The sequence below is a fragment of the Pteronotus mesoamericanus genome, unplaced genomic scaffold (genome assembly GCF_021234165.1).
Source record: "Pteronotus mesoamericanus isolate MK-2021 breed Mesoamerican mustached bat unplaced genomic scaffold, CSHL_Meso_final contig_164, whole genome shotgun sequence".
Lineage (NCBI taxonomy): Eukaryota > Metazoa > Chordata > Mammalia > Chiroptera > Mormoopidae > Pteronotus > Pteronotus mesoamericanus.
In genome coordinates this window covers 16,951,920-16,974,982 of record NW_026555065.1, presented here as the reverse complement: position 1 = coordinate 16,974,982, position 23,063 = coordinate 16,951,920, and the positions used below count along the sequence as shown (strand labels likewise).

Below are 23,063 nucleotides of genomic sequence, written 5' to 3'. Positions count from 1 at the left end.
CGCAAAATTTGAGTCACCAGGGAGCATGTCACTAAACAAAGTGATGGTCTGCCCTCTTATTTCAGTTCTCATACTGTGAACAAGTGTCCTTTTTGAGGTCTGTTTAGTGCCATGTTTTTCATATTTTTGTGGGGTTTTTTGGGGTGATTTTGTTGTTTAAAATGCCCCTCAAGCACAGTACTGAAGTATTGTCTAGTGCTCCTAGGTGCAAGAATGCTGCAATGTGCCTTGTTGAGAAATCATGTATGTTAGATAAGATTTGCTCAGGCATGAGTTAATGTTATTGAACATGAGTTAATGTTAATGAATCAATAATGTGTTTTTAAACATAGGTGTTAAATACAGTGTCTTTAAACAAAATCATGTATAATATAAGAATATGTATTGATCAGTTAACAAATTGGCTCACAGGAACTTAGCCTTGTATTTCCTCAAGTTATCCTTTAACAAATAGTTTAATGGATGGGTGTATTAGTTTCTTAGGACTGCAATAACAAATTATCACAGACTTGGTTGCTTACAACAACAGAGATTTGTTCTCTCAGTTTTAAAACCAGAAGTCTAAAATCAAGGTATTGGCAGGGCCACACTTTCTCCAAAGCCTTTAGGGGACATTCTTCTTGCCCTTCTGCTTCTAATAGTTCTCGGCATTTCTTGGAGCACAGCAGCATAATTCCAATGTCTGCCTCTGTCTTCACACTGCCTTCATCTTTGTCTGCCTTTGTGTCCAAATGTCCCTCTTCTTTCACTTATGAAGATACCAGTTACTGGGTTTAGGACCATTTTAAATTTGAAGATGTTTTCATATTGAGATCTTTAGTCATGCGTTGCTTAATGACGGAAACGTGTTCTGAGGAATGCATTCTTAGGCAATTTCATCATTGTGCAAACATTATAGAGTTCACTTAAACAAAGCTCAGTGGTATAGCCTATTATACACCAAGGCTGCATGGTGTAGCCTGTTAATCCTGGCCTATAAACCTGTATAGCATATTACTGTTCTGAACACCAACAGTATAACACAGTGGTAAGAATTTGTGTTTATAAACATAGAAAAGGTACAGTAGAAAGAAGGAGAAGGGACTAAACAAAGAACATGTATGAATGACCCATGAATATGGACAACAGAGTGGGAATTGACAGTAGGAGCAGAGGATGGGGGTGGCATGGGTGGAGGAGGGCAAAGGGGGGAAAATTGAGACAACTGTAATAGAATAAACATGATTTAAAAATAAAAAAGATAATCCTCCTACGAAGGCGTGTCTTTGGTTCCCTGTCTTTGGACACGTAAGAATTGGAGGCAAAGAAATGTGGACTTGGAGAAGTCTGGGGCCAGCTTGCTCCCTGCAGGCTCAAGACCAACCATCCCACATAGAGAAAAAAAAATAAAAAAATAAAAAAAAATAAAAATAAAAAAATAAAAAATATAAAAGGTACAGTAAAAATATGGTATAAAAGATAAAAAATGGTACTTCTGTGTAAGGCACTTACCATGAGGAGCCTGCAAGACTGGAAGTTGCTCTGGATCAGTGAGTAAGTGAGTGGTGAATGAAAGTGAAGGTCTAGTAGTGTGTGTTAATATCAACACACTACTGTTGATGTTAAAACACTGTACATTTAGGCTACACCAAATTAAATTCTTTCTTTCTTCAATAATAAATTAACCTTAGCTTTCTGTAACCTTTTCCATTTTAAACTTAAAAAAATTTTAAAACCTTTTAGCTTTTGTAATAACACTGAGCTAAAAACAAACGTTGTACAGCTGTACAAAACATTTTCTTCCTTTTAAAAAATTATATTTTATTGTTTATGCTATTACAGTTGCCCCAGTTTTTCCCTCTTTGTCCCCCTCTACCCAGCCTCCCCTCCCTCAGGCAATTCCCACACCATTTTCCGTGCCCATGGGCCATGTGTATGTGTTCTTCGCCTACTGTTTCCCCATGCTGTACTTTACATTCCCATCACTATTCTGCAACTACCAAGTTGTACTTCGTGATCCCCTCACCCTTTTTGCCCATCTCCCTGAACCCATTTCCCATCAGGCAACCATCAAAAGATTCTCTATATCTATGATTCTGTTTCTGTTCTGCTTGTTTATTTTGTTTTTTAGAATCAGTTGTTGATAGGAATTTATTGCCATTTCATTGTTCATATTTTTGGTCTTCTTCTTAAAGGAAAGTCTTTAACATTTCATACAATACTGGTTTCCTTCTGATGAACTCCTTTAGTTTTTTCTTGTCTGGGAAGGTCTTTATCTGTCCTTCAATTCTAAGTGATAGCTTTGCTGGGTAGAGTAATCTTGGTTGTATGTTCTTGCTTTCTATCACTTTGAATATTTCTTGTCAATCCTCTCTAGCCTGCAAAATTTCATTTGGGGAATCAGCTGACGGTCTTCTGGGAGTTCCTTTGTAAGTGACTAGCTGTTTTCCCTCTTGCTGCTTTTAAGATTCTCTTTTTGTCTTAACCTTTGACATTTTAATTATGCTATGTCTTGTTGTAGGCCTCTTTGGGTTCATCTTGTTTGGGACCCTGCATTTCCTGGACTTGCATATCTATTTCCTTCACCAAGTTAGGGAAGTTTTCTGTCATTTTTTTTCAAGTAGGTTTCCAATTTCTTGTTCTCTCTCTGCTCTTTCTGGCAACTCAATGATTCAAATGTTGGTATACTTGAAGTTGTTTCAGAGGTTCCTTACACTATTCTCATTTTTTAAAAATTATTTTTTCTTCTTGCTGTTCCGATTGGTTGTTTTTTGCTTCTTTATATTCTAAATCACCGATTTAATTCTTGGCTTCATCCACTCTATTGTTGATTCCCTGTAAATTGTTCTTATTTCAATTAGCATATTCTTCATTTCTGGGGTTTTTTAAATGCTATGTCCTTGCAAAGTTCCTTGAAAATACATATAACCAGTATTTTGAACTCTGCATCTAGTAGGTTGTTTTCAATTTGTTTAGTTCTTTTTCTGGAGTTTTGTTCTATTTTTTCATTTGGACCATGTGTCTTTGTCTCCTCATTTTGGCAGCCTCCCTGTGTTTGTTTCTATATATTAGGTGGAGCTGTTATATCTCCTAGGCTTGGGAGAGTGGTCTAATGTAGTAGGTTTTCTGTAGAGTCTAGTGGCACAGCTTCCTCTTTAACCCAATCTGAGAACTCAAGGTGTGCCCACTGTGTGTACTGTGTATATCCTCCTGTTTTAGTTGAGCCTTGATAGCTGTTGACACGTCCAAGGTCAGCCACCAACTGTGTTCTCTGTCTGGGGTCACACAGCTTAAGCTACAAAGTGATATGTAAAGTGTTGCTACTTGTGCTGGGCTTGGAGATGCCCAGGCAAGGCCAAGCTGGAACCATAGCTGGCTGCTTCTAGTGCTAGGCCTGGGGCAAGTTAGTGAGAGATACAGGGTTTGCTGAAGCTAGATGCTGCTTGTCTGAGAGAATTTAGGAAAAGCTGAAGCATGGGCCAAGACAAGGCATTCATATGGGAAAAGCCTCTGGAAACAGCTTGGGTGGGGCCAAAAGCTGGGTGGAGCAGGGCCCAGGGAATCAGCAGGGTGGGGCAAACAATGTGAGGCAAGGTGATGGATTTTCAGGTATGGTGCCTGCCTGCTGGCTCTGTGGCTCTGTTGGGGGAGGGCTCAGAAAAAGAACAATGGCATCTGTCAGCATTTCTGTCTGGGAGAAAGTTGCCCCCACAGCTTCACCGTAATGCTTGACAGTTCAGTTCTTCCCTCTGTCTCTCATGTCTTTCAATCTGCTGCCCCCGCCCCAACCTCCAGGCTGGAGCTCAGAGGGAGGAAGTCCAAGTCTGTGCGTGGGCCTTTTAAGAGGAACTGCCTGAGACTCGAGCAGTTTTTGTCCTCCACAGCTTCAATCCCTGCTAGTTTTTACATCCAGAAGTTATGGGGACTTCTCTTCCTGGCACTGGAGCTCTAGCCTGGGCAGCCTGACATGGGGCTGGGACCTCTTGCTCCCAATATCCCTCCTGATTTTTATCCACCATACATGGGTGTGGGACCACCCCGCTCCATGTCTCCACCCCTCCTCCCAATCTCGATGTAGTCTTCTTTAATTCCATAGTTGCAGGACTTCCATTCAGCTTGATTTCTGACGGTTCTAAGTGATGGTTGTTGTACAGCTTAGCTGTAATTTTGATGTGGTTGTGCGAGGAGTGAGCCGTGTTTACCTATGCCACCATCTGGACCAAAAGTTCCCCATTTCCTTTCTTTATATTCTTATCCTATAAGCTTTTTCCTATTAATTTTCTTTTTACTTAAACTTTTCTTTCTGTGTAAGAGTGATGAAAGTGGACACCTCTCTCATGTTCCCAGTCTTAAGGGAAACGCTTGTAGTTTTTGCCCTCTGAGTATGATGTTGGCTGTGGGTTTGCCATATATGGCCTTTATTATGTTGAGGTGTGTTCCCTCTATTCTCACTTGCTGTTTTTATCATAAATGGGTGCTGGATTTTATCAAATGCTTTTTCTGTAACTACTGATATGATCATGTGGTCTTTATCCTTTATTCTGAGGTATATCATGTTTTTTGATTTGTGGATATTGTACCAACCTGCCCAGAATAAATTTCACTTGATCGTAGTGTATAATCTTTTTAATGTATTGCTGGACCACTAATATTTTGTTGAGGATTTTGCATCTATGTTCATCAGGGATATTGGCCTATAATTTTCTTCCTTGGTAGTGTATTTATCTGGTTTTATCTGTATTAGGATAATGCTGGCCTTTTAAAATGAGCTTGGGAGTCTTTCTTTCTCTTGAATTTTTTGGAATAGTTAGAGGATAGGTGTTAGTTTTTATATGAATGTTCGGTAATTTTCACCTGTGAAGCCATCTGGTCCAGGACTTGTGCCTGCTGAGCTTTGATTAGTGCTTCAATTTCACTGGTTACAGTCTGTCTGTCCAGATTCTCTGATTCTTCCCGATTCAGTTTTGAAAGATCGTTATGCTCTATGAATTTGTCCATTTCATCCAGGCTGTCCAATTTGTTTGCATATAGTTCATATTTTCTTAGAATCCTTTGTGTTTCTTGGTGTCAGTTGTTACTTCTCTGATTTCTTTCATTTCTGATTTTATTTACTTGAGTCCTCTCTTTTTTTCTTGGTGAGTCTGCTTAAAGGTTTGTTTGAACCAGCTTTTGCAGGGATATAGAGAAGTTAAGTAAAGCCATGGGTATTATACAACTTCATAGTTAATGGACATCAAAGAAAACATTTTAAGTTAAATGCTTACATAGTACTGGAAAGGGAAAAATGGGTATTAAAATTTTATAGGAAGAGACACTTCGTAGGAGACTCTTTATTATTAATGTCTGGAGTTAAGTTCTGCTGTTTCAAACTTTCCTGTTATCCTGCTTAACATTAGAAAAATATTAAAAAAAAGGATGGATTGTAAAAAATCTTCACTTATTAATGAGTAATTGAGGACAGTGGCTGTTTAAAGAAGTTTCTCAGTCCAATAGAAGAGCTGGAAACCCTCTCTCTCTCCAATGAAAATGCTCATTAGTATCTCCAAAGGCTTGTATCTTCCTAAATCCTAGGCTCCTCTCTGCCCTCTACTTAACCTCTTAGCAGCAGTTGATCACTTCATTTAACAATACCTAGCTTTGGATATACTACTGTTAATGTTCAAGCTTTGTAGTCCACCTGTCTCTTTTGCTGGTTCTGCCTTATTTGCTACAAACATGCTTTCCCAGTTCCCATTTCTTTTAGTGATAACAATATCAATTGTTCAGTAAGAAACTTAGAAACCGTCCTTGTCTCCTTTACAACCCTCTATTCTAATAAGCAAATCCCATTGGCCTGTCACGATTCTGTGCACTTCTTTCCAAATCCTAGTCTAAAAGCCCCTCTTCCTGCTGGTCTCCCTGACTGCCACATATAATTTTTTCTCCACACAATATTCAGAACCATCTTTTAAAATTACTGGTGTCAGAATTTAAATTTTCAATGGCTTTCCATTAATTTAATCAATTCATTATCTCAAACTATAAACTATCTGTTGTCTGGTACCCGACCATTTCTCTAATCTTGTTTAACATCACTCTGCTTGAATTTGGTATATCCATCCAATTTCAGAGAGACTTACACTCTGCCTGGACTGCTCTTTCCCTAGATTTGCATGGTCAGTTCTTTTTTTTCATTCACGTGTGAAATCAACTTTCATACCCTGAGAGGTGCCTTCCCACCTTCATTTTGCTAGATTTTTCTCTGAAATTATTTTATTCACCTTCCTTTCCACATAGAATTAAGCACTTAGAGCACAGGAATAATTTGTTCCTCATGGTATCCTCCAACCTTAGCACACAATACGCAGAATAAATATGTTACATAAATAGATGAAGGGGTTACAGAAAGAGCATATTCCTAGTAGGTTCTATACTTCTGGGTTTCTTTCCTGTCTCTGGGTGGTGAAGACAATAATGGGAAAGGGGAGAGACCAAAGTTTTAATTAAATATGACCCCTATCCCATCCAATGAAGTACAACAGTTTGTAGGCTCTATCTGTTTACAACTCACTTTGAACAGGTCCAAGATAGGTACCTTTCTTTAAAGGCCACTAATCTACAGAGGATCAGTCATAACCCCACCAAACACATAAAATTGATTTCTAGAGAAAAAACTTTAAATTTACATTCATTACTCTAAAAAATTGATTTGGGATCAACTATTAAATACAACAAATACATAGCTCAAGACATTAGATGGATATTGCTTACATGGTTCCCTGTTGGGCTAATGCTATCATCATACCACCTACCACTGCCGGTTGAAGGTAGCTGAAATAAGGTCACCTGCCTCCTTCCCTCCTACTTCCACAACTTGGAAGATTAAAAGATTTGCAATGTGCAAGATAACATTAGCTTTTTACGTTTACATTGGAACCCTGGCCACAAAGGTTATTTTTTTTCTAAGTTCTTCTGAGTTTCACAAGCTGTCTGATTGTATTATTGTACTTTCAGATTAGGGTTGGCCCATTTCTCTAGGCTGAAGGTTACACCTGAGACCATTACTTTTGTATACCCAATAAATTCATGAGAGGTTTTTGAGATATCGCAGCCCATAAATTTAGGATTCATTTTAAAGAAACTTAAGAGGGATTTGGGAGTGTGCATTTCTTCCTTCACTTCTTTCCTTAATTTCATGCTTAGAAACGTTTTACACTTGAGTAATTCCTGAGACATTTGTTTGCAACATGAAATTGTCCCAGGACATATCATTAAACAGGAGAGACCAATCCCACCTCCATGAATGCTTCAAAGCAGAAGGAGGAAATCTTAAAAGTGAAATAATTAAACCCCAATTTTCAGCCCAAATGAACAAAATGTACTGTTTTCTGGGAAGCATTGTTAAAACATTCAAACGTTATTTTACTTAAGTATACATTATTGAAGTACTTGATCGAATATATGAAGTGCACTGTTTAAAACCACTATGCTGGCCTTGTGCTAACTGAAACTAATATTTACACAGGAAATATTTAAGAGGTAGATTATATAATTTTTATTACTGATAAAGAATGTGTACTTCCAGTCAAAAGTCCTTAACTACCTAACCCTTGAAGCACTTTGTGACCCATTCTGCTCACATCAGTTGATTCTCAGGTAGTAGTACCTTGTGGGACTTCCTGCTTCAGGTAGATATCCTCTGTCACACTCCTAGTCACCTGCTTTTTACCACCTAGCGTTACATCAAATAATGTCATATTGGATACTAACAAGCTAGTATTTTTCTTGAAATTGAGAAAACTCATAAAAGAACTATGTAATAAGTTGCAAAATAAAACCATTTTCTATTTTCCATTGCTCCATTTCTTGGTTGACATATAAAAAAACCCTTTTAAACATCCCTGACTGGTGTGGCTCAGTGGATTGAGTGTTGGCCTGCAAATGGAAGGTTCGATTCCCAGTCAGGGCATATTTCTGTCTGGGTTGTCAGCCAAGTTCCCAGTAGGGTGTGTGGAGAGGCAACTGATGGATCTCTCTCTCATACATCAATGTTTGTTTCTCTTTCTTCCTTCCTTTTCCTAAAAATAAGTTCTTAAAAAAAACTGTTTAAACAACGAGATATTCAACATAGCATTAATATGCTACTAAAATAGTAACTAAGCATGTAAAAACTTTTGACTTCATGGGATGGTTAACACTTCAAGACTACTTTAAAAAAATCTGTTTACTCACATAAGATGGTGTCCAGTAAAACAAGGAACCTTTATCAATGGACTTAAAGATATCCTTTTTCAAAATATTAAAAATTCAACCTAATTCCTCAATTATTATGTAAATTTGAACGCTGTCTTCCATGTGAAACACAGCCATAACATAAAAGTTATTGGTACACTGGAAATTCTTTTCATGGCATATATCCGAGTCAGAAATTATATTAAATAATGGAAACTGGTAAAGGTATTGTGGTGGACTTCCTAGTGAACTTATCATTTAAAAAAGTTTTTCAATTACAGGTTACTTTCAATATTATTTTATATTGGTTTCAAGTGTTGGGTAGTGAATTTTGTACTCACACAAGTACAGGAGTGTACACACACAAAATACCACCACCAACCAACCATTATTGTGCAAATTCTGACCAAGGTTTAAAATTTAAAATCCTGGACAACAGGAAACAATTTGGCCACCAATAGTTAAGTATTTAAAAAATAACTTTTTGTCTATTACAAGGTTTTAAGGTGGAGTTGGCATCTCCTTTTAATGCCATTAGGATTGCATTGCATTGATTTTTAATTATTCTAGCAGGTTTTTAAATCCTCCAAATGGTATTATTATTCTAACTTTCCTTGAAACTACAAAAGTTAAACCTTTTCAAATCTTACCTAGTGATTCAAAGAGAAGAATGCAAAATTCTTGAACTGGCTGATCCATGCCATGAAGGGCACACATTAGATAGCAGATACATGGCAAATTTTAATAAATCTTGAGTTAAAAGGAACTTCTGATATGCTTATGCTATAAAAGAATCTCTGATAAGTCTACAATAATGAAGTTCTTACAAATCATTCCTAATTATAATTTTATCCAGACAAGTATAGGATGCTGCTAGGGCAGGGGAGTTGGGATAGGGACACCTAATGCAAAAACAAAACAGGTAAAATCTCCAAATATAGAAAAATTTTGATTTTGGTCACACAAATGAAGACCTTGAGCTTCAAGTTCTGAGACCTAACGTCATCTCTTGTTCTAAGTAAACAGATAGTATTCTTCAACATTTTGAAACAAAACAGTTGAAGGCCAAATACACTACATGTGAGATCAAAAGGTTAATAAAAAGGTAAACAAAAATAAATCCAATCAAACCCAAAAGTACTTTACTACGGTAACGATTACTAGCTAAAGTTTATGGAATATCTAGGTCAGATTAAAAAAGGTCAATTCCTTATTATGTTAAATGTCAATTTTATCTCCAAAAATTTTGAAAAAGCCAATTCATTTTTTTTTACGTCTCAGTTTAAAAGGTTTATTTTCTTCAGACATTATAATCCTATATAAAGGATAAAACTCCTATCTTTACTAAGTTTTGTATGCTTGAGTTTCACTTTAAAGACCTAAATCAAAGTGAACATTTTTCAGGTTTATTTAAACCTGAAAACACTATTACTAAAACAACAGTATTATTTTTAAAAAGCAGCCTTGGTAAATAAATGGTTAAAATATCTGAGTCCCTCAAAAAAGTAAGAGAATCCACCAGGCAGGCAAATATCTTTTTATCCTATGGACTAAACTGACTAAATTCTATCCCAATATAATTTTCTTCACACGCTGACACCCTCAACCTCATCTGACCCTCAAAACAAAGTGTACTCACCTGTGTTTACTGAAGAATCATAAAGACTACTGATAGAAATCTCTTTAAAATTTTTACTAAAATTTGGGTATTTTAACTATCAAGAATAGCTGTTTTTCCATCCTCAACAAAGCAATGTTTTATTGTAACAACACAAAGTACTACTCTGCCCACAGTGTAGCCCATTTAAAGCAGGTTTCACTAAAACCATAACCCCCAATGTGAAATCATTCTCAGTACTCTTTGACATTATTAACCTTTAGTTAGAAGCGACTCATGTAATGAAAGCAGTATTTTACATAGTCATCTCATCTTAAAAAAAAGAGAAAGTTATGTTATGCTAAGTGAAGTAAGCCAGTGAAAGACAAATATCATATAATCTCACCTGTAGGTGGAACCTATTCAACAAAATAAACTAATGAACAAAATAAACCACAGGCATGGAAACATGGAGCAGACTGAAAGTGACCAGAGGGGATGGGGAAGGACAATGGTGGAAAGAAGGGGAAGGGACTAGACAGAGAACGTGTATGAATGACCATGGACATGGACGAGAGTGTGGGGATTGACTGTGGGAGGGGGTGGGGGGGCTGTGTGGGATGGACGGAGGGGGGCAAAGGGGGAAAAACTGAACTGTAATAAACATGATTTTTTAAAAAGTTATGCTACATTAAGATGTGGGGAAAAATATTTAACCAAAAATTTAAAAATTAGTATAAGAGCTCGAATGAGTAATGGAAATCCAGCTTTTGTAGCAGAGTTATCTATGTGTGGAAGCCGAAGTCTACTGTGGTGTGTGTTTATTCAGGTTTAGGGATAAAAAGAAAAAGGAAACACATTACAATCTGAGGTAAACTACTCATTATAGTTTTCACAAAAGAGGTAAAGTGCTAGGAATTTGCCAATTTTTTACTTGTCTTCAATTTAGTTATATTTGATAAACAATCTCTATGATTGCAACTCTAAGGTTTGATGCACGAGAACACAGAAAATGTTTAAATGGAAAAATAGTAAATTGTTAAGTTAGCCAGACTGTTAAGATACATCAAAAACCTGTGTTCTAGAACAAATGTGGTAGATGACTTTAAAGATTATGATTTAACTGGATGTTATACATTTAGCCCAGTTCCCTAAGGGATAACAACTGTATGCTTTCCCTCTAGAAACATGCAATATTCATTACCGAACGTGGCAAAGGTACCAGAGGGGAACAGGGCATTGTAAGAGTTAGAAATCATGTCATTCAAATCTTCTGAATTCTAATTCCATCAACTTAAGAGTTAAGCAGGGTGAAGCAGGGCTTTCCACCCGCCGAGTTACCACATACATATTTGAATACAGGCACAGGAACTTGTCATTTTTATTTGGGTAACAAAGGGTCTCCAAATTACACTAAAAAAGAAATCCTAGTTATTATCACTCCTGTAAAAAAAAAAATTAGCACACTTTTCACAAGTTATTTATGTAAAAGAGAAGAAAATACACGTAATTTTATATCTTAAACTTTTTTATTCCCTACCAAAGACATTTTGTCTTTTGTTTTCTTTGTTTTCTACAATATCCAACTTGTACCTGTTATTTAATACTGCTTTAATCTGCTGAAGACATTAACTGATTGCTTTCCTAAACCTATGGATTATATAGTTTTAGTATAAATATATATCACATATTTTCGTAAAATTTTGACAAAACTGAATAAGCATGCCTTGTTTTAAGTCCATGCTCCTTACACTGTTTATAAAATCTGATTTAATGATCAAAAATTCTTGGCTGTCATTCTTCAGTTACAACAAACAGTTTTCCTTCTGAACTGCTACTCACTTCTTTTTACATAATAACAAAGCAATAGAAAAACCAAAGAAATTATCTTAATCTTAGTTCTTCCTTTGACGCTATAAAATAATGTGATTTTTTTTTTTTTTTAATGAAACAAATACATCCAAAACTCAATACATTCAAATGAGCTGTGTCTCCTTTAAGGTAGTCAGTCACCTTGGACAGCCACAGTTCATTCTCTTAACTATGCTACCACTGCTCAAAATACCTTTAAAAACTCTTTTGGGATTGCCTCCAAAGCCAGCTGCGTACTTTCTATGATTACCTCAAAAACTGATTTATTTTTTGTAAACTGTTAAAAGTCATTTTGTGCCAAATAATGATAACTATAAGATGATCGAGCTTGGTAGTACTTTTCTTTTAAAACAATGTGTAATCATAAAGTGAATACTCTGTGTGACTTAAATTAGCTATGAATGCAATTCTAAAAGAGCAAAACCCGAGATTTTGAGCAATGGTAAATTGCTGGGATTAGTAAATAATTTTCCAGGATAATCACTATGTAGGGTAACATTCATTTAGCTGTCTATGTTCTGGCATATTTGTTTAAAGTGAACATTCTGAGAGTTAGAATTTATTATTTTAAAAAGGAGTATCATTCTTAAAAAAATTTATTCCTTTAAAGCATCACTGTTAAAAGTAATATGGAAGTGTTTTGTTAGAAACTAGTTTTTACTTACTTTATCAATAAAGATTTATTTTAAAAACTTGAAAGCAAACAACTAAACTTATTTGCTGCCAGGCTTTTAAAAATTGTTAACTGAAGATAAAATTTGAAAGTCCTAAGGTACTAAAAAACAAAACAAAAACCCCAAGTGTAATAAAAACACATCAAGAACCAAACTACAATTTCTGAGCTGCACTGTTTATTTTGCTGCTTGAAACCTAAGTGACAGTATGCCACTATAATTGTGGGGTTTCATCTAATCCTTTACTACACTGCAGGTACAGAAATATATGGACACATTTGTGGAGAATTGACATTTTGCAAAATGCAGCAAACATTTTAATTTATACATGAGAAAAGGAAGTGTTCAAAAGGGTATGCATTTCAAGTTATTGCAGGTTATTTGTGAGAGAATTTCTGTAGGTAAAACATGTTTAAATTTAACCAACAGTAGCATGTCAGTGTATTTAAAATCATGACAAAAATCTTCTCTCTGGTCATGTTGCCCATGACAAATTACTATGATGTTGTATGTTTAGGGCAAGATGTCAATACAGCATAAATCCCATGGCATTTTGGTTTTCTTCTGGAGATTAAAGCTGTTTTTCTTGGGATAAATGCAGCAGCAAAACACAAACCAGTTGATCAAAAAAAGCACTTCTGCCATTAACTCCAATAATTTTCAGGACACATCAACCGACAGTAGTTTTGCCATTCCCAGTTCTTTTAAGAATTACATCTCTGCACTGTTGCCTTAAGTACGTCTGTAAAAGCTTGTTCTCTGTTAAGCCAGTTTACTGACTACAGCCTGGTTGAGAGAATTTAGTTGGTTGGTCCATTTATCTAGTGCAGTATATCGGGCACCACCCCTCTTCTGATGATCCAGTTCAAGGAGCTGGTTGACTTGATCAATTCGGCCATGAATAGTGCTGGGGGAAAAAAAGAAAAGAAGACATGTCTACAAACTATTTTCACTTAGCAAAACTGCTAGGCTAACATTTCATTAATATTCAAAATATCAATAAAGGCAAAAGAAAAAACTGCTGCCTGCATTAAATGACGGAATTCAGGATTAATTGTAACATGCATTTCCTTATTCAAACTCTAGAAAGAAACCCGATTTCAGCTACCTGTCATCAATTTCACTGGAAGAACCAATAGGCATAGACTTATCCGATCAATCAATCAAGAGCAAATGTAATTTGTGAAGCTTTTAACAACATATTGTTTTTTAAAAAAGATAATTTCAAAACTAATATATACCATACCATATATGTGAAAAAATACTACTCATTAAATAATTCTCTAGCTGTATATGGGTCACATATTAAATGAGAAATCCTTCTGAAAAGCCATTTAGAACTTTTTCAGAGGCCATGTGCTTAATATCCTCATTCATTTATGAAAAACCATCACACATACATATATTTCTCTTTTAACAGAAAGTCAGAGCCAAAGGGTGCTTTTTGTAAAATCAAGGATTCACCTATTTTTGTCATCATTATTCAAACTTGATGGTCTTAAACATTTTGTGATAAAAAAAAGCTAAATACTTACTTATCCAATATGCACTGCACCAGCAAGCTCTCCACATCAGCTACATCTATGTTTAACTCCTAAGACAAAAGACTCATTATAATTCTACTAATTAACTTTTTTTAAAAAGTCATAATTTTATATAAACAGTTATTCTGATTTTAAAGAACAAATTTCATTATCACTTCAAAATATTTCTGAGAACACAGATATAAGATATAACTTTGCAACATTTAAAGTACATTCTTACCACAATTTCATTATGGTTGGGGTTAAACCTTGGTTAATTATATATTTTAGTCTCCCTCTCTTCTATAATTTTCTCTGAGGCTTAAGAAATTTAATAATCCTTATTTCTCTTTTCTGTTAACTCAATTTATACCAAGAAAACACAGAAAAGTATCCATTAAAAACAAAGCTTTTAAGTTATGTTGCATTTAAGAAATGTACTGCTACAAAAGGTTAGAATTACTCTTCGAAATGGAAGACAGGTATACTGCTTTTATAACTACAAATTATAAATATTAAAATCTATGAATGTAGTACCTTAGAAATAAAAGGAATATGTATTCTTGTGTAAGGCTTAATTAATTTTATGAGCACTTGTGTTCTGATGTTCCTCAAAAGCTCTGGAAAAAAAAAAGGGACAAAAATTAAGTTAATACACTTGCATTTTAACAGTTTGTATATCTTTATGAATTATCATGTACTTTTAAATCATATTAACTATATCATTTATCTTCTCAAAATATATCCGTCTCTCTGGCAAGGAAAAGGTATCTGGATCTAAGAATATTTGGGTCCAACAGATACATAGTATGATTAGAGGCTTCTCCATAATTTTTTGTTACCACTTCCCTACTTCTGCTCATGTGAGACACTACCTAAAATATTTCCCTACATTCTCAGTAATACTACACTACTCATCACTTCCTCTACAGGTAACATCTTCCAAGAAGTCCTGATTCACACCAGCCAAGTTCCTTACATTATGCTCCCTCATAAAACACAGAGTATGATATTTTATACAGTGATTTTATAATTTTCCCAAGTTTCTTCACATTCAAGTGTCTCTTCCAAAATGACTAGACTGAAATTCATGCATAAGGCTTCTACATTTTTCTATATCCACAAAGTATAGTATCATCCTAGGTTCAGAGAATAACTTCAAAAATGTTGAATGAAAGAGAAAAGGAACGTGGGGAACACAAAACATTACTTCCAAAGCAGTCTTCAGATTTTCCTGATGCACCGGGAATTTTCAAGTATTTAAATAAGTAGTTCCAAATGGTCATTTAAAAACCCTCAAATAGCTTCATAACAGATGGGAACACTGGAGGTATAAAAGAGGCCCCAGAACAAAAGAATGTTTTTTTGTCTTTGTGAATCCAACAGAACTTATTAAAAATCTCATATACTTACAGTTACAATGTTAGTCTACCTTTCAAAGTAAATGCATCTCAGTATTATCTATAGCAGGCTGTTTTCAAAGCTTTTGTTACTTCTCAAAAATAAATCTCAAAAATCAACTTTGAACCTAATCATCAGTAAAATACATGCAACAATATCTAAATTAGACTAAAAAGGTAAAAGGGGCAACCAATCTTATATGAAATGGTCATCATGTAAGTAACTGATTATGTTAATAACATGAAACTGGCTAATGATTTCTTTAAAACACCTTTAAAATTTCAGGGAGTATCCTATACCATGACAATGTTTACAAACATTTCTACACTTGGCAATAAACAGAAGAGATACAGCTTAGTTCTGTTCAGCCATTAAAAAGCACTGTTTAGACAGTGACAAAGACAGTGACAGTAATAGGATCCAGGTAGTCAAAAGAATATACCTTCAATGTGTTCCCTTATGAAAGGATCATCCATGATGTTGCTGTGGTTTGTTTTCAGAATCTTTTCAAATTCAGTGATGTCATTATTCTGATAGGCACTAACAGACAAAGAAAAGCGTATATTGTCAAACATGAAAACATCATGTATCAGAAGGGCATTTTTCAATTTTTATATGTAAAAACCTAAATTATACAGTTTTGGTCATAGGAATCAGAATTAAACACACACATATCCTTCTGCAAATAAAATGAATTTCTTTTAATGCTTTTCAGTTTTTTAAAAGAAAGATTAAATAAATCTTGGGGTTATATGTTTATATATAGCAAATTTAAATCTCAAAATCTGGGTATTGTTAGAAATTGACAATAGTTCAGTGACTGTTTAATGCTTGATGCTTTCAAATTAAATTGTGCATTTAATACCTAAGAAATCAAAGTTTCATGCATACTACTGAATGAAGGAGTTTGAACTTGTCTGTCAAATACGACAGTATATCCTTCTGAAGCTTATTCAGAAACGCAGCTTCCTAATTTTTTTCTTCTAGAAAGCTACCAGCAACTGCCGAAACTTTCCAAAGGGATATTTGATTCTCAATTCCTTAGCTGAGAATTTCACTCAGTTATACAGCAGAAAATTGTATCAGTGGTGTGTCATTAGTGCCAAATGGAACACACATGCGAAGTAGAGTGCTGGACCCTGCTGCAGAAGGCCAAAGGCTGATTTATGTTTGTGATTCTCTCAGGTATCTAGTATCTCGTCCTGAAATAATTCTGTAAGGCACTATAGGAATTGCTAAAGGTGCTGAGAAGGAAGAAGCCAACCTTCTGGATATGGCACCACTGTCTGCTTTATATGTAAGACATATCAGCCATTCTGCACGCCCTCTGCTGTGCTTCCATCTGTTGGGTCGCAATGTAACTTCATGTTAGGGGCAGGTGATTCAAGTGCTTCAACAGGAATTATTTTCCTCTAGTCTGCTGGCAACTGACTAGGAAGATAAAATTAGGAAGCATTACTTTCTTACCTACTCCAAATATACTATAGTAATATACTACAGGAGGATATATTCAAGTAGTGAAAACACTTGCACACACATTATGTTTTAAGCAAGAGATACTCTTCCATTATTTACGTGGCTTAAAAAAAAAATCATACGCAAAAAGTAAGACACTACAGGCCACTTGTTTGGTTCAAAATTTACCTTTAAAATAAGTTCCCAAGTTCCAAAATAGAGGCTTTATTGCAGTAAATTTTAAGATATAGTAAGTGTATAGTAAATATAGCTGTTGCTTTGTAAAGGTCTCATAAATCAGTTCTTTTAAATCCATTTTAATGGATTTAACCAATTTAATTTAGATAGAATGTTAAGGTAGGGCAAAACTTTCCCTCAATACTTCTTTAAGAGTTTTAAAAGTTTAAGCTGTTGCATCAGCAACTGAACTTTAAAAACAATTTTTTAAAAAGTATTATGAAGTTAATTAATTTCTAACAAAATCACCCTCTTAGTTAATATGGCTAAATGTAGATGGAATAAAATGTTTGAAATAAAGATGGAGAAATTTCCTTTTATAACTAAAATCAACTTAATTCAATAAATACTTATTAAAATAGACTAAAGAAATACACAATAAAGACACTGATTTTTTTAAATGTTGCAATTTAGGGTTTTATCCCCTAATCATTCTTAGTTCCCTTAAAATAAAATCTTTATTTTTATAGCTAAAATTAAGATTTCCCTAAAAAAGAAAACCTAGTAACTTACAAAAGGCACTGCCAAGTAAAAACAAAGTAAATGAAAACATTTTACATAATGATTTAAACAATATTATGAAAGAGCTATTTTTCTAAGCATATAAAATTTATATGTAGGTAACTGAATTTATAGTCTGACAGCAATTTTTTTTTAAATTAAAAAGACCATTAAGAGAGTGTCTGGTCATCTAAATTACCTTTACATATCTGCAAAAAAAACCCCTGCCCTATGTCCCTGACTTCATTCTCCATGCCTTAGTAAACTAAGCTATACAATTTAAAACGAAGAACTTGAAACAGTAAGTTTCTCATATTTTTCTATAAAGAAAGCCCATTAAAGCTTGGGATCTATTTTTTTCCAGGCAGAGAGGAAAATTATTCTTGCTCACTAATTTCTTTGGCAAAGACCGGCTCCCCCACTCCCCAGGCCTTTTATCTTCTATAATTTTTTTGATATTAATTATGGCTGGTTTTTCAGTTGCTAAACATCATTAGTTATATATATTTACATAGAAGCTATTAATAAATCTTTAGGTATCTTACCAGTATGACTCCTCTGTTCCTCACCTCAGAAAATTACCTGAGGCAAACTTTAAAAAGATGACTTATTTATCTTGTCAATTGAGAAAATATAAAGGTAACGAAATTGTCTTACTGTAATTCTTGATTTATGTGGACCAATTCTCAACTTTGCTTGGGATTAAGGCAAGTAGAAACAGTAAACATTGTGAAATTATTTTAAAACATCTACAATCACTTTTCTACTGAAATCTACTGATACAGGTGAGAAAAGCAGAATAAATGACTTCAGAAGATAAAAATTTCACAAGCTTTGGTATATTTCAAACTGAAACACAAAAGGAATAATTGTTGAGAATTAACTGAATTCTGAAAAAGGTCTCTCCTCTCTCTCCCCTGTATTCACTGCTTCAAAGAAATTTATTACCTTAACTAAAATATAAAATCTTACCTTACTAAATTCGTCATTGCGAGAATTTCTGGATCATTTTTGTATGGTTTGGCCTAAATACAGTAAAAAAGAAATAATTATGTATATGTACAAAGTTTATTTCCATGAAAAACAGCTGATAGAAATTAATACTCATACCTCCTGTGAGTCAAATGGATTTATTCCCGATTTCATTAGCATATTTGCTAAGACCAAATATTTTAAGCAAGTGGTTCGTCTTGGACTTCCTGATTCATCATAATTCTTGAAGGCTTCAAAAAAGTCAGTGTGTGCCTTTTCAAATTCACCTTCTCTCAAGTGCATTTTACCACCGCATTCTGTAAAGAATAAAAGAGGAGGAAAAAGGACATTTACAGCTCTGTCATAAAAAAGGCTGACCACTTTAGAAAAATCAAATGAAAACTATTTCCATGGTTTCTAGTCTTTTAAATTCTGTAACAGGATCAGTACTAGCCCCAGGGTACATACTTGAACTCTAAAAAGCAAGCTCTTCATTAAATATCAGTCAAGCAAGCATTTGCAAGATCTTCACAACTGAAGTAGAAAGTAATTTTATAAACATTGTAATTCCAAAATAGAACTTATGATGATAAATTTTCTGCTAATATCTTCACTGATAGAAATTCTACTGGACAAAAATTCATCCTAATTTCTTTCTAAGACTTATCATTTCACTGACTTCACTACTTTGCCAATTACTTTCACTAAAACAGTAACAACCTTCAGAGTCATTCAGTTATTTGCAATGACACCTTGGTATCTTCCACGACACTGCCCACTCTTTCCAAACCACTTGCCTCTGATGACGCCCATGATCAGTGGATGAGGGATGGCAGACTTGATGTGAAGTGATTGTTCATAGAGTGCTTTAAGTTTTTTGTTATTTTTCTGTGCTGTGTACATTTGAATTTCCAAAGCATATATTTCTAATAACTGTGTACCCTTTTTCAGGTCATCTTCTCCATCATCAGTCTAGGAAGGCGAATAATAAACTTTAGTCAAGAGAGAATTCAGAGTCATCCTAGTAATTTTTGTTTGAGTTAGCTCAAAATCCTTACATTTATAAACATAAATAAGTTTCTAATTCTCTGTGAAAATGCACTAAAAATTTTAATTGGTAGAGTCCTAAAAAACAACCAACTTTAATGGCCCAAAGGGAACCCACACATCTTTTCTACTTTCCAGTCATTAAGAAAAAAGTGGCCAGAGGTATATTATTATGTATAAAATGTTATATTTGTTTTTAGCTAGGAGGTCATTCCCCAAATCTTCACAAATCTAGATCCACTGATTCAATGAAAAACACCCTCTGAGTACCTTCCTTGTGCCAGGCACTAGGTCTGCCTTGGAGAAGTAAGTTAAATAAGCCAATGTACCTGGCCTAAAAAGTTCACGATCTAGTAGATAAATCTGCCGAGATAAATTACATTATAAATGATAACGATTCTGGTTTAAGCACGAATCAAGTACCCAGAAAAATGGAAGAGAAAGGGACTAACTCTCCTGGGAGGTGTCAAAGGAGTAGGGGGAAAAAAAAGAGTGGTGATATTTGAGTTCGACTTTGAAAGATGACCAACAGCCACAAAATGCAGGCAATGAAAAACAGCATATGTTCAACAGTCAGATAATCATAAATATCAAACATCAACTTACACAAAGTCAAAATTTATTGGGTTGGCCAGAAAGTTCGTTTGGTTTTTTCCCATAAGATGGCTCTAATAGTGTGTAGTTGTCTTTAGCTTCATTTGAAACAATTTCATTAGACTGTATTGTGATGGCTGTCATATCAACGTGCATTAAAAATACAAAAACTTTTCAAAATTGATGAATTTTTACATAGCCGTTTTAATACTGAAGATAAAAAAATACAACGTTTTTGGCATATTATGCTTAACTATTTCAAGAAAGGGAAAAATGCAACTTAAATGCAAAAAAGATTTGTACAGTGTATGGAAAAGGTGCTGTGTGACTACTGAACATGTCAAAAGTGGTTTGTGAAGTTTCGTGCTGGAGATTTCTCGCTGGATGATGCTGCACGGTTGGGCAGACTAGTAGAAGTTTTGATCACTAGACAGCGATCAAATCAATACATTAATTGAGAACAATCAATATTATACCACGTGGGAGATAGCCAACATACTCAAAATATCCAAATCAATAAAGTTATTGGTGAAAATGAAAAATAAGTCTTTTACGGAAGAAACTAAATGGACTTTTTGGCCAACCCAATTATTATTTATTTGGTCTTTCAAAGTAAAATTTCTGTTTAGTTGTTTTAAGTTGGAACAATGAATCTGATTCACTAATGAATCACAACAGAGTAAAAAATATGACCTGAACGACAATGTGTACATTCAGATTATCATGTATCTCTCCTATTGTTATTTACAATTCAGACAGCATTTTCCATATGCACTAAAATAAACCAAGCAAAATTTTCACATTCCTTATGAATATACTGAAAGATCCTCCTCCACTCAGAGATGGCCTCTCTATCATTTCCATTTCATGTGAAACTGAACCCACAGTTGTTTATGCACCAGACTAAGCTTTCCTAAGAATATACAGATTAAAAAAAAAATCATAAATGACTGATCCACTTTGTAAAGCAAAACTACTATGAAATACAAACATTTTTCTTGTTCTTAAAAACTAAAAAAGCAAAACAAATAAAAATATCTGTAGGTGATTAATTTAGAACTCCTTGATCAGCTTTTCTCCCATTCACAAAAACAATGTACATAATTAAAATAATATTACATGGCTTTGGAAGAGCTTAAACTTTTATTTAAAACAGTAGTATTTCTACATAAAATTTAAACTAGTATCAAATAACTTATTGATCAAGACAAAAAAAGGAAATATAAAATTATAGCCCATAGTTAAAAAGTTATAGAGGCACTGTCCAGACCATACAGCTATTCAAATTTACATTAATTAATGAAATATAAAACTTAAGCACCTCTGTCACACAAGCCACATTTCAAATGCCTAATGACATGCAGCTATTGCTACCATATTAGAGAGCATAGATACAGAGTATTTCTAGTATCACATGAACTTCTATTAGACAGTACTGTTATAGGGGATTCATACATTATAATATAAAATGTCTTTATTACATATGTCTACAATATCCTTTCTGATTTTCACAGGATGCATAATTAAATAGGAAAGGCTTATTCTTAGTATTAATGACTGGCCTGTTCATTATTAAAACCTGTGCCTCATCACACAAATACAAGGACTGAAATTAGGTTTAGAATAGGAAGAAACACGACTCAGAAAAACACAAGCTTTTGGTAACTTATTTCCCAAATTTTATTTTTTGGGATGATGCTTGAAGAAAAACACCTCTAAAGCAACGTTTCAAACACAAATTTTTCTTATGCTTTTTTAATATGAGGAAATGTTAATAAAAAAATTAAGGGAATGCTACCTGGCAGGACTGATGTAACTGGCGTAAAATTTTTTGAAGCTTTCCATATTCCTCCCGTTCTAAATACAACTTTCCGAGCTGTAAAGGAAGAAACATTAAAATCAAAAGATTTCAACAGGATACGGTAGGAATCTTTAGGAGAGTTTACTAAGGACACCCACCCACTCCTCAAAAGAAAAACAACATATGTAATTATAATCGTTACCTTTGTGTTTGTCTTAAACCACAGTCTATCATTCTTAGCATCTTTTAAAGCTTCCAGTGTTGTTTCATAGAATTCCTGCAGTAAATCCATCTGACATAAAAAATCAGAATTCTATAATTGTAAACAGCAAATTTGTACCTGTTAATAAAGTTAATTTGAGCAAACTAAAAGTGCATCTTTGAACTTTAATACACATAAGATACACTATCATCTGTATCTTACCAAATCTGTGACAGTCCACAAAATACATATTACAGACCAAATTTACTAATGATAAGTGCCAAGATCTGTTTTTATGTGAGTTTAAAAAAATAAAAACCCAGAAAATATCTAATGCTCTAATAGTATAGGTTTATCCTTTCCACTCTAATAACTCACTTTATATTTTAACGAAAGTACATGACTCATACATAGAACTACTTGTACTGTTATTAATAGTGTTATCTTATTCACTCAATTCTTATTTGGTATGTATTATGTGGCAAACACTATCTCTATTTAATAAGATCAAAAAGTAACAGGGTCATGAGAACAGGAAAATCTGATACTTTCAGAGAAGTTGCCTATTTATCTATGACTACTGATGGCTTGTTGAGTAAGTCAAATGCCACCCACTTAGTACCTAATTCTTGCTTTCAAAAGATAAACAGCTTACATATAATAGTTGGATCAACACATAATCTTGAAGTTTTATAATTACATAACCCCTGCCCACACCCACCTGACGTAACGTTTATAGTGTACTAAAAATGTTTTGTTGATACCTGTCTGTAGAACTCAGAAAACATTTTCCCACTTGAGACAAGCCCCTTGATATATAACACTTCTAGAATTAGTGTGATTAAGTGCAAATGTTCTAACAAAACATGTAAGTTTATTCTCCTCTACTTTCATTACATATATTTTAGATATAGAGTAAAAATAGTATACTATCTCAAGAAATTAAAATGACATCTAGTAGAAAAGACAGAATGAAAGAGGCTGATTCTGTGATGAA

General features: G+C 34.2%; 1 protein-coding gene and 1 non-coding gene across 3 annotated transcripts in view; one reads left to right on the top strand and one right to left on the bottom strand.

Moving 5' to 3' along the window:
- The first annotated feature begins 1,244 nt into the window (after positions 1-1,244).
- LOC129064466 (small nucleolar RNA SNORA38) lies at positions 1,245-1,375 on the top strand. Its single transcript, XR_008528454.1, has one exon. It is a non-coding gene; the product is annotated as a small nucleolar RNA SNORA38 (small nucleolar RNA).
- A 9,922-nt stretch (positions 1,376-11,297) lies between these two features.
- The window catches only part of COPS2 (COP9 signalosome subunit 2), a 32,919-nt gene continuing 21,153 nt past the window's right edge, over positions 11,298-23,063 (bottom strand). Inside the window, exons 5-13 of one of the 2 annotated variants that reach the window (XM_054565448.1) lie at positions 22,067-22,177; positions 21,862-21,939; positions 19,220-19,394; positions 18,561-18,739; positions 18,423-18,475; positions 15,700-15,797; positions 14,394-14,476; positions 13,869-13,927; positions 11,298-13,240 (exon numbers count right to left, since the gene is read on the bottom strand). In XM_054565448.1, coding sequence (XP_054421423.1) covers positions 13,096-13,240; positions 13,869-13,927; positions 14,394-14,476; positions 15,700-15,797; positions 18,423-18,475; positions 18,561-18,739; positions 19,220-19,394; positions 21,862-21,939; positions 22,067-22,177 — 981 coding nt within the window. In that variant the 3' untranslated portion in view covers positions 11,298-13,095. The remainder of the gene's footprint in view (positions 13,241-13,868; positions 13,928-14,393; positions 14,477-15,699; positions 15,798-18,422; positions 18,476-18,560; positions 18,740-19,219; positions 19,395-21,861; positions 21,940-22,066; positions 22,178-23,063) is intronic. The other variant, XM_054565449.1, reaches the window with a different exon arrangement.